Here is an 11,404-nt window from a genome sequence, read left to right as displayed (position 1 = left end):
AGATGGCTCAGTGGGTAAGAGCACCCGACTGCTCTTCCGAAGGTCCAGAGTTCAAATCCCAGCAACCACATGGTGGCTCACAACCATCCGCAAAGAGATCTGGCGCCCTCTTCTGGAGTGTCTGAAGACAGCTACAGTGTACTTACATATAATAAATAAATCTTAAAAACAAACAAACAAACAAACAAACAAACAAAAAAAAAACGATCTGATTAGACCCGTTCAGTTCTGGAGATAGGCACACTCTGGTCCTCACCACTGGCTCCTTACACTGGTCTTTCCTGCTTGGCTTCCGAAGGTGATTGACTACGCAACTCTCGGATTGAGGTTCTATGTGGTTTTTTCAGTTGCAGAATGTGTATTCCTGAGTACAGAGCCGTCTAGGGATACGTAGGTTCAGGCACTTCTTAATTAAAAACAATTTTTCTGTGTCAAGGTTTTGACTGCATTTTTGTCTGTGTATTATGTATATGCAGTGCCCTCAGAGGCCAGAACGGGGCATCAGAGCTCCTGGGATTGGAGTTATAGCCAGTTGTGAGCTGCTGTGTCAGAGCTACAAATGGAACCTGAGTTCTCTGGAAAAGCAGCCAGTGCTCTAAACTGCTGAGCCATCTCTCTGTCATCCCCTTGGGCACTTTTTAAAAGGATCCACTTCTGGACCTTTAGCACCTCTGCGTTTGTATCATTTAAACAATCAGGTTTGCCTGAAAATAAGAGGACAGCTGACTTCTCACCCTTCCTCACTCCCTATACTTCCCTCAAAGTGTTTATCCTGTTTTATTCAGAGAGATGCAACTCTCATCCACTAATCATCTCTGCATGATGCTTGAGGCCCAGTGAAAGGGACACCTAAGAATGTGAAGAGTCTGAAAGAAAGTCCTGAGGATGTAAAGGAGACAAGGAAACACCATTGTATCTACCTAGAAAATACCTTCGAGGACACAGTCTCTTACTCCTCTTTTCCCTAACTTTTTCCTGCTTTCTGTTTATATTGAAGTAAAAATTCAAAATCAAGATGGTTATCATAGGGGTGAGAATGCAATGCTTTAATGAACTTGTTTTTTAAAAAAAATCAATTTTTTCAGACAGAAATTAAGTCTAGAGGAAAGAGTGATTGCTTCAGCAATGGGGCCTATTTTGCATCTAATATTTGTAGGCATATAGATATAAATAAATGATATACTAGGATTATACCCTGTAAATGTTTCAACTTGTGATAAGATTTTTAATGTACTTAGGAATGTAGAGTGAGGCTTGGGAGTATAATATTCAAGAGGTTGCGGCAGGAGGACTGCTATGAACTGAAGGTCAGTCAGGGGTATCTAGGAAGATTTGTCTCAAAAAAAAATAGTTAAAAAATAGTAACATGTATGAGAGGCTGGACATGGTGATTCACACCTTTGGTAAGAGGATTGGAGCTCTGGGCTAGCCTGGGTCATTATAACAAGGTACCATCATTTTAAAAAATGAGACAAAAATATGAGAGCTATATAGGTTTTCAAAATCCTTGATGCTTAAGCAAAAAGAGTTTGAAGACATTTCCTGGAGGATCCTGGACTTATCTTTATAGGCTAGAGCTTGAGCACATAACTCTCCCATGATGGAAGAGAAAACGCCCTGTGTTGCCATGCATCTATGATACACTGGGATCTTAGGGCTGTTTCAGTTCACCCCAGGTCCCACATGCTCTCCCTAATAAAGAGGACTATGTCACCTATTATGGGACTAGCAACCTTGACGGCTGGCTCCAGAGTTAAGAGTCATGTGTTATTCCACTTAGAACAAAATTAAAAACATGGAGGTACAGTCCACATGGGTACAACTTACAAAATGAAACTGTAGGTTAGTGGAGGAGCGAATCTATGGGTCTATGAGTTAGAAATCCCCCAATCAAGTGTATCAGTTAAGGAATTTCAGTCTTCAAACCCTGGCTATGAAGCAAGTCATCTGAAAAGTCCAAACGACGTGAACTTCCTTGCCCCCGAGCCCACGGCATACTCCTAACCTGCTTCGTCAGAGAGGAGTACCTTTTGTTTTAGGATGTCGACAGGTGTCTGATGGGCCTTTAGCTTCTTGTTTTTAAGGAGTACTTTCCTTCTAAGTTGATCAGGTGAGGGAAGCATTGGGTCATCTGAGAAATCGGTCTCGAATAAGAACTTAGCCACCAGCTTTTCTCCAAACACACTCTACAAGGTATAAAAGGAAGCACACCGTCAACGCCCTCCACCTCTACCTGACACGTACATTTCTAGTTCTTAAGTACACTGGATATCCCAGCCTCGTTGAATTGTTTTAGAAATCCCAGGAAAAGGAACCGAAGAAGAGGTTGTTTATTCTCCTGGCAGTTTCCCCGCTGGAAGGAAGGGATGTGTTGAGGGCTAAGGGGAAGACCTAGGGCAGACTGGAGAGGGAACCAGCTGTTATGACTTAGGAAAGTATTCTGGAGTCAGATGTATTAAAAGGAAAGCAAGCCGAGATGTGAGGAGCAGCTGCGGTTCTGTAAAACATGGCTTAATTTCCAGTAAATTCAGAAGCACAGAGCATAGAAACCTGGGGACAGACAGAAGAGATAAGAGGCAACAGGGAAGGAGCATTGATTCCAACCATGGATTAAGAATAGATTGCATTTTCACAATGCTAGTGCCTGAAGCAGAATGTCTCTCTTAAGGAGACCGTAGGTGTGTGTGTGGGGGGGTAGACATAGGATGATTACTTAAGATAAGGATAGAAAATATGGCAATTTTTATTTCTAGTTATTTTTAAATAAATAAGAACAAAACAAACAAACAAACAAGTAAAAGCCAATGTATAGGCTAAGGCAATATGAAAATTCAAAGTTTTCTTGGTATTCAGACTGGAGTACATTCCCATGTTAGTGGTCTCTCCTTCCATGAGAACTGTATTTCTACAAATGCTTCTGTCACTGGAGAAGGGCGAAGTGTCTTATGGAAATCTGCTCTTTAATCTGACTGCATTAATTTTCCCTTGTATAAGGAATCTTACTATTAATAGAGAAAATATTCTGAATGGTCTAACTTGCTAAATCCCTATCTATAGTTTGGGGCACACACACAACAATGTGACTTTCCTTGAAACAGCTTCGGGTTTTTCATGTACAACTGCCAGGTGACATCTGGTATTATCAGGAGTATGGGAGAGCTGCTCTATTCTTACCTTCCAAGGCTTCCTGAAAAGGGCCAGGAGACCAGAAAACAATACCTATATCCTTATAGACAAAAAGGAGGGACCGTCCTAAATAAAATCCAAAGCTCTCTGAGCGTTGTCACTTTTCAGGTCTGTAGAACACTAACAGTGCATGCTTCATGGCTAATGTCCAGCTGTGTTGTGGTCTACATCTGTGTGGGTACCAATAACAACTAAGAGATAATAGTGTCTTAGATGGAGCTAACCTTGAAAATTTCTGCCATTTTTCGTTGTTGAGGCAATGAACAATGGTTCTCAATGGATATGATGATTGGCAGGTCTGAGGTGATGAAGGCACTGCGATCGATGGCTTCCACCACTTCCTGTGAGACCCAAACAGCTCATTAGAGTCAGGCGTCTGTCGGCATCATCAGAAGGCTGGTCCTCAGCCACAGAGAGTGTCTTAACTGCTGCATCCAGCAGATTCTGGATAAAAGTGGCTTTTATCTTTTTAAAAGTACAGGCATCTCTTTAGATTCATGGGAAATTAATTCCAGGACCACTGAAGATACTGAAATCTATACAATGCTTAGATTTTACATTAAAAAGAAATGGCATAATATTTACATATCATCTCCACACATCTGTCTCTACACCAACTTCAAATAATCATCAGATATTTAGAATCCCCAGTACAACGTGAACACATTGGTTCAAAATAATGACAAGAAAAAATGTCTATTCAAATTCATTATACACACAGTTTTACCCCACTTTTGGACCTGTAGTTGTATAGTTGTATCCATGGATGTAGAACCCATTGCTAAGGAGGGCCAAATATGTTTGTAAACTAAGCAAGAAACTAGGCCATTTTGTATAAAGACATCAAACTATTCATATTGAGTCTTGTTCCCATACTACAAGGAACAACTATTACTATTTTAAAATGGAAAAAATAATCAGTATATGTTAAGAAAGAATACTGAAAGTAAAAGACTTTTTTTTTTAATAGTATGTGATATAGTGAAGCCCAAGACATATTAAAACATTTAATACTATATTTGGAGCAAAACAGTGCACGTCTTTTAATGTGTATCTATAAACATAGCCATTTACTAATATACAATGCAAGAGTTTTATGAATGACAAATAGAAAATGAGTTAAAGAAAAATGCATTTTAGCTACTATCTCATATAATTTCATACAATAGTATTCCTTCCAAGCCTAGCCACAGCTCAGAGAAAAATGATGTTACATAGCTTAGACCCTCTGAGTGAGGAGTAACTGCATAGCTAAACTACTAAGCTATGTAGATTATAAAATTATCTAATAAGGCCAGTCTTCCAGGAGATCTATCTTCCCAGGTGAAAGTAGTGCTCTCTACTTTATAATGGTGATTACTTAATTATTAATATTTCCCTTTGTCAGTAAAGACAGCAGGATTGATGACTTTAATTTCTCTAGGAAGAGAACAGCCCCCATTTTTATTTATCATTACACCATGTGAAGATAAATATCAGCAATATCATTATGTTCCAACATGAGGTAGCGGTTTTTAAATTTTAGTTGAATAATGATGTAGTAAGAGCTCTAGATCAAATCCTAGAAAAAAGAGCCTGTTCACGCCACTATGTACTGCAAACACTCTGAAAGTCTTCCAGATCTAGGGCAAGGTCCTCCGACTTAAGATACAGTTTAGTAGAGCAGGTAACTTCAATGAAACGAATGTCCTGTGATTGGATGGGAAGCATTACCTTGAAGGGGATCTTGGTTGTCAGTGTATGCCCATGATAGATGATGGGCATCCCATCATCTCCGTCCCAGCAGTCCAGCTCTATGCTTCTACATCCTTGCAGGAGGACCTGTGTGATCAATGAATGAATCCATCTCAGATGAGCACTGGGAGATAAAGCCTCAAACTGAACCAAGCACACAGTTCACATCAGTCAACATTTGTGTTACAAATATTAAATAAAACATAGATATTTTCATTTTGACCAAAGATCACAATTAATATGGGCTTGGGATAGAAAGAACAAATCAAAGTAAGAAAACTGTTTACTAGAAGTGAAAATTTTGAAGCTAAAGCAAGTATAAGAACATGACATTTTTCTTTTTAAAAGTGTCCTTCATTCTTTGATATGAAATGTCTAAAAATTAGAAGCCATTCTCTGTGTGTTTTCCCCAGACACAATACCCAAGTCTCATTCCTCCCTAGCTCGGCAACAGAATACCAACTGCAACTCCACCCCCTACCCCCAGTCTTCTGTGTATCCCACCAACCTCCCCCAACCACCTTCCCCTCACTGTTGGGCGTATCCTATCCCCCATCTCTAGCAGACCACACCTGCCAGAAAACCAGGTAGGATGTCTGTAGACCTCTTCCAAAGGACAGATAATCCAGATAAAACTAAACAGAAAAATACTGGAGCTAATATGTGTTACAAACCAAAAAGATCTAACATAGATTTACAGAACACATCACCCAAACACAAAAGAATATAACTTCTACTTTGTACCTCATGGGATGTTCTTCAAAATTGCCCACATACTTGGACACAAGGCAAGTCTCAATAGATAAGAAAATTGATCACATTCTATTAGACCACCATGGATTAAAGCTGGATATCAACAACAGCAGAAACAACAGAAAACTTAAAAGTTAACAGAAACAAAACAACTCTATACCGAATGAAAAATGGGCAAGGACAGGTAGAAAGAAATTAAAGACTTCCTAGAATTCAATGAAAATGGTTATACAGCATATCCAAATTTATGGGAAACAATGAAAGCAGTACAATGAGGAAAGTTCATAGCACTAAGTACCTACATTTAAAAAAAAATGGAGAAATTTCACCCATATTAGCAATTTAACAGCACACCTGAAAGCTCTGGAACAAAAAAAGTAAGCATACCCAAGAGGAGTAGATGGCAGGAAATAATCAAACTGAGAGCTGAAATCAATAAAATACAAAGAAAACAATACAAAGAATCAATGAAACAAACAGTTGTTTCTTTGGGGAAATCAACAAGATAGACAAATCCTTATCCAAACTAACTAAAAGCCAGATAAAAATATCCAAATTAACGAAATCAGAAATGAAAAAGGAGACATAACAACAGACACTGAGGGAATCCATAGAATCATAAGAATATACTTGAAAACCCTGTACTCCACCAAGTTAGAAAATCTAAAAGAAACAGATAGTTTTCTCAATTGCTACTTCTTACCAAGCTAAATCTAGATCAGATAAGCACTTTAAATAGACCCAAATCCTCCAGTGAAATAGAAGCAGTCATTAAAAGAGTCTCCCAACCAACCAAACCAACCAACCAAACAAAAATAATGAAACAAACAAACAAAAAGCCCCAGTGCCAGACAGTTTTAGAGCAGAATCCTACCAGACTTTCAGAGAAGTGCTAACGCCAATATTCCTCAGATTATTCCACAAAATAAAAACCGGAGGAAATTGGTTTTATAGTACCTCAGTTACCTTGATACCCAAACCACATAAAGACTCAACAAATAAAGAGAACTGCAGACCAGTTTCCTTTATGGACATGGCTGGGAAAAGTACTCAATAAAACCCTTGCAAGCCAAATCCAAGAACACATCAAAAAGATCAACCACCATGATCTAGTAGGTTTCATCTCAGAGATGTGGGGATGCAATATACGAAAATCAGTAAATGCAATTCACCATATGGACAAACTGAAAGAAAAAAAAACCCTACATGACCATCTTCATTAGATGTAGAAAAGGCCTTTGATAAAATCCAACACCCTTCATGATAAAAGTCCCGAAAAGATTAAGGATACAAGGTGCATACCTCAATATACAGCAAACCTATAGCTAACATCAAATTAAGTGGAGAGAAACTTAAAGCAATTCCAGGACCAAGACAAGGCTGTCTACTTTCTATCTATTCAATGCTCTACTTGAAGTGTTAGTTAGAGCAATAGGAAATCAAGGGGATACAAATTAGAAAGAAAGAAGTCAAAGCATCACTATTTGCAGACAATATGATAGTATACATAACTAGCCCCAAAAATTCTGCCAGGGAATTCATACAGCTGATAAACACCTTCAGCAAAGTGGCTGAATAAAAAAAAATAACTAAAAAAAAAAAAAGAAAAAAAAAAGTACACCGAACGATGTTGTGTAAACTTCGCTTACCTACATTCTCTGACTGTTTAAATAAAAGTGGCCAATGGCCAATTACTGGAGAGAATAGAGATAGATGGGGCTTCAGTTCCCTGCCTTGGGGGCCACAGGTAGGAACCACAGGCAGAGAGGAGAGGGAGGAGAGAGAGAAAAGAAGATGGAGAACCAGGTAATGGCCTGATGGTCCAAGTCCTGCACAGACAGGATGACTATTGGGAAGTAACTGAGCATAGCTGGGAAGTAGCCAGTCTAGTGTAGAAAAATGATTTAGGGGTAATCATCCAGTAATTGTGCTAAAGCTGATTAAATAAGTCAATACGACTCTGTCCTGATTGTTAGGAGCTGGCCAGGTCATAATAAGAACCAATAGAGTTATTAAATGTCCAACAACACTTCTACATTGCTGGCGGGAGTGTAAATTTGTACAGACACTGTGGAAATCTATATGGAAGTTCCTCAGAAAGTTTCGAATCAATCTACATCAAGACTCTTGGGCATATATCTGAAGAATGACTGTGAAAACAATTGCTCAACTATGTTCATTGTATCTTTATTCATAATAGACAGAAATGTTGGGTATATACCCAACAGATTTTGTGAGCAGACTGGGGATGTGTGGGGACAGGAGTGGGGATAAGGCGTTGGTGAGGCAGAGTTGGAAAAGAGAATGTGGGGAGAGATGTCAGAAATTGGGATGCATTTGAGGAGTGGTGTGGAAACCTAGTGCAGTGGAAATTTCATGGAATGGATGAAGGTGATCCTAACAAGGTCTAGTAATGGGGGATATGGAGCCTGGCTGTGTCTTGTAGCCAGGCAAGGCTTCCATTTGCAGGACTAGGTTGTATTCAACTGAGTTCCCAGTGAAGAGGGTCCTATGGAAATCCCCAAATCACCCAGGCTATTGCTAAGACAAAAGGTTACTCTCTGCAAACTGACAGTGGGGTCCCATTGAGGTGGACAACACTCATACAACTCATTGAACATAGAAAAGCTGAGCTGGTGTCTAAGTAGAGTCCCCACCCTTATGTTCTAGACTCTTTGGTGTGGGAAGGTACTCTCTAGGCTACTGAAAGAGAAACATGGATACCAACCCAGTCAGAAAACCTTTGACCTACAATCTGCTCTGCCTGTAGAGAATGCTAAGGTAACGACACATAACTTGTAAGAGTAGTCAACCAGGGTCTGATTTGACCTAAGATCCACTCCACGAGAAGGAACCTACACCCGACATTGCATGGATAGCCAAGAACTAGAGACTACATAGTTCAGAGACCTAGATAGTCCAGACACTACTGATTTAAAAAAAGTCAACAATTTTTTTTCCTAATGATATTCTGCTGTATTCATAGATCCGTGACTTATCCAGTCATCATCAGAGAGGCTTCCTCTGGCAGCAGAGGGGAACGGATGCAGAGACTCACAGCCAGACATCATGTGGAGTGAGAGTCTTAAATCTCAGGTCTCCATCAAATCCTTTCCCTCAGGGAATACCGTGGAAGAGGAGGCAGAAAGAGTGTAAGATCCAGAGAGGATGGAGGATGCATAGCCCTCCAAATCAACTAAGCAAAGCACATATGACCTTACAGAGACCGAGGCAGCAGGAGCAGTGCCTGCAAGGCTCTGAGCCAGGTCTTCTGTGTATACATTACAGCTACTAGCTCAATATTTTGATGGGTCTCCTGACTGTGAGAAAGAGTGGGTCTCTGACTCTTGCACCTGTTCTTAGGTCTCCTTCTCCCGAGTTCAGTTGCCGTGTCCAACTTTGATATGACAGGTTTTGCTTCATCTTACTATATTTTTATTTTTCCATGTTTGGTTGCTATCTTTTAGAAACCTATTCTTTTCTAATGAGACACAGAAAGGGAGTAGATCTGGAGGTGAGGGGAGTGGAACTTGGAGGAGTTGAGTGAGGGGAAGCTATAATCAGAATATATTGTATGAGAAAAGAATCTATTTTCAATAAGAGACAAATGTAAAAAATATAATTAGCATAATCTCTGTCTAAGGAATTGTCAGTAGAGGTGAAGATGCTGAATTAAAGCCTTGACCTCCTAATAAGGTGAGTAAACATTTATATAAATCAATGTCCAATGTTGATATAACCTCTTCCATTAAGACCCAAATTCTGCAATGAGAAAACAACTTTGCTATCAAAATGTAGCATGTAAGAATAGAAGCAAAGAGTTGTCAAAGATTCACCTGGCCATGTAAGCCTGGAACTGCATCCAGAGCAGAGAAAGTAAGTAGCCTGTAGGTTCCCCTCTTCCCTAGGCATAGCGGGTACCAGTGGTCACTCACACACTGTCCTACCCACCCACCCATCCACCCACCAAGCTTTGCCTCTTCAGCAGACTGCTGTAAGAACCTGCCAGTGATGCAGATGAGGCGGCATCTGTTGACTACCCTGGATCTTAGGCTGGAAGCAGGAGGACTCTCAACACACTTTTGTGAACTGCAGCTTTGTAACATCTGCTTGGAGCAATCTTATCTTCCCTAGACCTGTCTGTAGACTATCTTTAAAATCATCACATGGTGAAAAGGTGGCCCAAGACAAGGAATTGATTATCTGCAATTGAGCTGATATAATGTGACTCGAGAGTACATGCAATTATTTCCACATAACAGTAATCCATTGTTGGAATGTCTTGGCCTCTAAGAGTTTTTTCAACTAAACATAGCAGGATGTACAGGATTTTTTAATGCAAGATTCTCCACAGGTTCTTCCTAGGATGTGGTATAGTTTGTGGCCTTTATTCCCCACATCCCAAGCCCATCAGTTTCGGTTGGTAGCCACCGTGTCTATGGTATATTTCCATAGCTGAAGAGAGCTATGTAATCAGTATGTTAGCTGCAAGTGAGACTGCTTCCTCTCTCTGATGAGCTGAACAAACTGGTCAGCCACTGGTAATAGGGGTTTCAACATGAAAAGATTATAGGTTTTTGATAAAGTCTGTACAACTTAATGTCTCTGTATTAGGGTAGAAAAGGGAAACTAGGGCTGGAAATTCCAGGTAAGGAGAACAGGGCTTGTTTTTGTTTTTCATCTGCCCAGGAGAGAAAATATGGGAAGTAACTGAGAGGACTGAGAGAGTCTAAGAGGATTAGAAATGAAGCAAAGGGGTTCCTCCCACGGTCTAATCACACCAGGCAGTCCCTGTGAGGTGTGAGGGCCTCTGTGCCTTAGTCAAAAGCTGAGGTAATCTCTGCGTGGGGTAAAATATGAAGGGATTTAAAAATTCTTGAAGTCTAACAATGAGTTGGAAATCAAAGATCAGAAATGGTCCTTGATTGTTTTGTTGTGAAGACTGGACTCACAATGTATATACGTATAGATATAACTATGAATATGCACATGTGAATGTACATATAAACTATGTAAAGCAATTAAAATATAATATATATTTATTTCCTATAGAACAATGGATTTTAAACTTTTAAAAAAATCTACATTTGTTTGTTTGTTTACTTATTTATTGTGTGTGTGTGTGTGTGTGTGTGTGTGTGTGTATGTGTGTGTACGTGCACATATGAATACCATAGCATGTATGGAGATCAGAGGACAACTTGGAGGAGTTCTCTCTTACACCACATGGGTTCCAGGGATTGAACTCAGTCATCAGGTTTGGTAGTCAGTGCCTTAAGTCGCTGAACCATCTCGCTTGTTCCACAAAATTTTTTTTTCTCTTGACTTTGGAGCTCCTTGTGAAAATAAATGTCCAATATGTGAAGTGCATAAAAGATGGGTCAGTGGTCCCGTAGCAGAACTGGGTAAAGCCCCTTCTTGGCAGTGGCTTACTCATTTCAGCACAAGCAGCTGAAGGCCCTTGGCTGAGTCCTAGCTTGAAAACCATTACTCTGAAGACACATTTTCATTTCCTAATAAAAATTCCTCAGAATTCAGAGATTAAAAAAAAGTACATTCTAGTCTTTTTATTTTGTTTGTTTGTTTAGAGACAGGGTTTCTCTGTGTAACAGAGCCCTGGATGTTGTGGAACTCACTCTAGACCAGGCTGGTTTCGAACTCAGGAAGATATGTGTACCTCTGCCTCCTGAGTGCTGGGATTAGAGAGAGGTGTGTACCACCACGCCCATTC

General features: G+C 39.9%; 1 protein-coding gene across 7 annotated transcripts in view; it reads right to left on the bottom strand.

Annotated features, from left to right (window-relative positions):
• Plce1 (phospholipase C epsilon 1) overlaps positions 1-11,404 on the bottom strand; it is a 314,404-nt gene that overhangs the window by 64,299 nt on the left and 238,701 nt on the right. For all 7 annotated transcript variants that reach the window (XM_029472801.1, XM_029472800.1, XM_029472803.1 and 4 more), the window contains exons 17-19: positions 4,900-5,007; positions 3,411-3,527; positions 2,028-2,186 (exon numbers count right to left, since the gene is read on the bottom strand). In XM_029472801.1, coding sequence (XP_029328661.1) covers positions 2,028-2,186; positions 3,411-3,527; positions 4,900-5,007 — 384 coding nt within the window. The remainder of the gene's footprint in view (positions 1-2,027; positions 2,187-3,410; positions 3,528-4,899; positions 5,008-11,404) is intronic.

This window comes from Mus caroli, chromosome 19, assembly GCF_900094665.2.
Source record: "Mus caroli chromosome 19, CAROLI_EIJ_v1.1, whole genome shotgun sequence".
In the NCBI taxonomy this organism is placed as follows: Eukaryota; Metazoa; Chordata; class Mammalia; order Rodentia; family Muridae; genus Mus; species Mus caroli.
The sequence above is the reverse complement of the archived record's forward strand: the minus strand, read 5'-3'. Positions and strand labels throughout refer to the sequence as shown.